Raw genomic sequence first — 3226 nt, forward strand, 5'->3', positions numbered from 1 at the left:
TAGTGGCCAGAAAAGGCAAAGCGGCTAGCCTTTGCTGGCTACAATTTATAGGGGGACCCCATGTCACTTTTTTTTGGGGGGGGTCTTCATAAATAGTAGCCAGAAAAGGCAAAGTGGCTAGGCTTTGCTGGCTACAATTTATAGGGGGACCCCATGTCACTTTTTTTTGGGGGGGGGCTTCCTATATAGTAGCCAGTAAAGGCTAAGCTAACTGCTGCGGCCTGGTATTAATAGCAAAGGAAGGGTCCATGGTTATTGGCTACTTCACAGACTATAACATCAGCCAACAACCGTCTGCTTTCCCTTTGCTATTTATTAAAGCTATGCGTGAGCCCACTTATTTTTTTGGGTTAAAAGATTTTATTAAAGTGAAAGATTATTGTACAGTGTATGTAGGTTCATTCACTGAAAGCTCCTGCATACGCTGTAAGGTTGATTTCTCACGTCCACATATCCACGTTAGTACAGATAAGTGTGACCGAGCATGCTTTGCAATGGGTCTGTGTGTGGGTCTCCGCTGTGTGTGGAAAATGGCATCAACACTCGTCCCGGAGATTGACGTGTGAAAGAACCGTACAATATAGGTGAGGGGTTAGTGTTGGTGTGTGTGCGTACATATCTCCATATGTTTATTTAATTTTTTTTTTGGGGTTAATCTTTTATTCCTCCATTTTGTTTTTAAAATAATATTCACACACGTTATTATTCACTGTAGATTGAAAAATATCCCGAAATATGGGACCGAGCTAGTCCTGACTACAAAGACAAGCAGAAGAAAAAAGACGCCTGGGCCTCTGTGTTGAGCCAAATGTATCCCCAGTGGGTGAATGCTGAACGTGATGCCCAAGAGGAAATTAGTAAGTTTTGATTTTTACACTTATTTTTATATCTATTTATAATTGCACTTTTTGGTGTGAAAGCAGTTCATAAATTGTTTTGGTTGTGTCATTGCAGTGTATGATATTAAAAATCGGTGGAGATCGGTCACCGACCGGCTGGTGAAGTATCACCAGTCGGTGCAAAGTGGCTCATCACCCAAAAAAAGAAAATTTCCTTTTGCGGACGAGCTGGCCTTCATACTAACCAGTAGGAGTTTGCGGAGGTAAATTCCCAAAACATATTAATTGAAATGTTTCCAAAAATGTTGTATTTACATTGGGATTTACCTTTTATTATATACAGAACTGAAGGAAACATCATGGCCCCAACAGCAGAAGAGGACACAAACACAGAGCAAGCAGAGGAGGAATCCGAGGACTTTTTCCAGCTTTCCTCACCGGATCCATCTGCTTCGGCATCTTCAGCATCTGGTTGTCCCTCACATTCTTTGTCCAATCCAGCGGACATCGGGACGGGTTTGGTGACTGATTCTCCTGCTCCTGCTCCAAGTGACGCTGGAAGCTCTGCTGGTGATGTGTTGAGGCCCACTGGGAGGGGGTCTGGTTCTGCTCATCTCGTGGCATCGAGAAGGGCGGGCAAAAAAAGGCCAAAAGCCACGGGGGTGGGACTATTGTGCTTGAAGCACTCACAAATCGAACCCTCAGCCTTGTGGAAAGGGCATCCCAGGAAGATGCCATCGATAAATTTTGCTCAGCCCAAGCTGCCCGCATCAGATCTCTGCCACGAGATAGGCAGAACATGTACATGACTGCAGCAGGCGCTATGGTCATGGCAATTGAAGAGGCAGCAGTTATGCCCTCGCCCCCAGCCGTAGTATGCGGAATATTTAATTGTTTCAAACCCAGTGTGCCTCCACCACGACCAGCAGCTGCAACCCAGCGTTTTGGGCAGGTTGCTGCAGCATACCGTCCAGAAGATATGCAACCAAGTTATGGTCGGCAAATGGCTCATGGTGCATCATCATTTATCAGAGGACCATCCCCCAACTCTACTTTTTCTCAAGAAATGTTTCCTGGGTACAGCTTTGAAGAAGACCTTCAAAACTTGTAGTTAAAAAATTTTACCCCTCCCTGTCAGCATTTTTGGACCCTAGCAAATACAGACAGCACCTGTAGGTCGATAGATACACAATGTTTTAGAGAATCAGACAATTAACAAAGACCTTTTCTTATGGTCACCTATACCAGGCATCAGGCGTAGGGGACTGTAAGAAAAGGTCTTTCTTTTTATATAATTAAACAACCTACAGGTGCTGCCCGTATTTTAGGGCCCAAAACTGATTAGAGGACAGGTGTGCTGTACACAGTGTGTAATTTTTTCCCAAGTTATGGGCAATGTTTGTCCGATTAAATTTTCTAGAAGTTTGTTGTTTTGTGTTTTTAAAAAGTTTTTTACAGTTATTCTATATTACGTATTAAAAAAAATATTTAAACTATCTGTTAATTTTTCTTTTCAAGTGTATATGTGGTTGGATTGGGTTGTAATGAAAAAGTGTTCCCCTGATCTGCGCTCACCATAGCGCAGGTCAGAGGAACTCTACATTTTTGAAATTTGTTCAAACTAATCTACGTATGTGGTCGGCTGTATACAGTGGTTTTTAAATTATAAATATACTTTGATATTTTGGACCACAACTATTTTTTGGATGAATACTACTCTCAACACTGTTATTTGCTAGTTCTGTTCTTAGCGCAAGCAAATAACAATGGTGAGGGTTGACTTTAGCAGACAGTACTTGGGAATAGCGCTCTAGGTAGTAATGCCAATTTACAGGCTCTGGTCTTTGTGGGTTGTTCACTTTTGCGTTGACGTATTGTCGAAAAACAAAATGTAGAAGGTTGCAATTCAAGAAATATTTTAGACAAATTTAAGTTTAACCAAAATTTATTTTTTTTAAAAACATTTTTTTTTACATTTTTATTTTAAAAAAAAAGGAGGAAGTTCTTCTTTTATTGTTCATCAGATCTTCTCTGCTGGTCAGGCTGCTCAACACCAGCACAGGAGTATTGCCAGTGCACGGCACCTTCAGGACTCATGAAGTAGTCAGCGACGGTTTCTCGCACCCTGGCACCAGAGTTGGATGGCCTTCCCTGACCGGAGTTGACAACTGGAATTAATTCAGATAGCTGTGACTCCTCATCTTGCTCGGTGCTGTACTCACGAGCATAGTTGTGGAGTACACAGCATGCCTTAATTACAGTGTCAACGGTCTCCGTATCCAACTGGATGGCAGTGTGAAAGATCCTCCACTGACTACACATGATTCCGAAGGTGCATTCCACATATCTGCGTGCACGACTCAGCCGATAATTGAAAATCCTCCGCC

At 42.5% G+C, this 3226-nt stretch overlaps 1 protein-coding gene across 1 annotated transcript; it reads left to right on the forward strand.

The window, feature by feature from the left end:
- The first annotated feature begins 431 nt into the window (after positions 1 to 431).
- LOC141196863 (uncharacterized) lies at positions 432 to 2086 on the forward strand. Its single transcript, XM_073662601.1, has 3 exons — positions 432 to 857; positions 955 to 1102; positions 1183 to 2086. The coding sequence occupies exons 1-3, from the start codon at positions 809 to 811 to the stop codon at positions 1646 to 1648; spliced, it is 663 nt and encodes a 220-aa protein (XP_073518702.1). The 5' UTR covers positions 432 to 808; the 3' UTR covers positions 1649 to 2086.
- Positions 2087 to 3226: the final 1140 nt, after the last annotated feature.

The sequence above is a fragment of the Phyllobates terribilis genome, unplaced genomic scaffold (assembly GCF_046119375.1).
Source record: "Phyllobates terribilis strain yellow unplaced genomic scaffold, ASM4611937v1 Scaffold_76__1_contigs__length_6945272, whole genome shotgun sequence".
NCBI classification, from domain to species: domain Eukaryota; kingdom Metazoa; phylum Chordata; class Amphibia; order Anura; family Dendrobatidae; genus Phyllobates; species Phyllobates terribilis.

What these genes read in the sequence shown, in the direction of transcription:
- LOC141196863 (XM_073662601.1), top strand. Translation starts at nt 809, where the DNA reads ATGTATCCCCAGTGGGTGAATGCTGAACGTGATGCCCAAGAGGAAATT. An exon ending in TGATGCCCAAGAGGAAATTA is followed by an intron (nt 858 to 954) that starts GTAAGTTTTGAT and finishes GTGTCATTGCAG; the next exon opens with TGTATGATATTAAAAATCGG. An exon ending in ACCAGTAGGAGTTTGCGGAG is followed by an intron (nt 1,103 to 1,182) that starts GTAAATTCCCAA and finishes TATTATATACAG; the next exon opens with AACTGAAGGAAACATCATGG.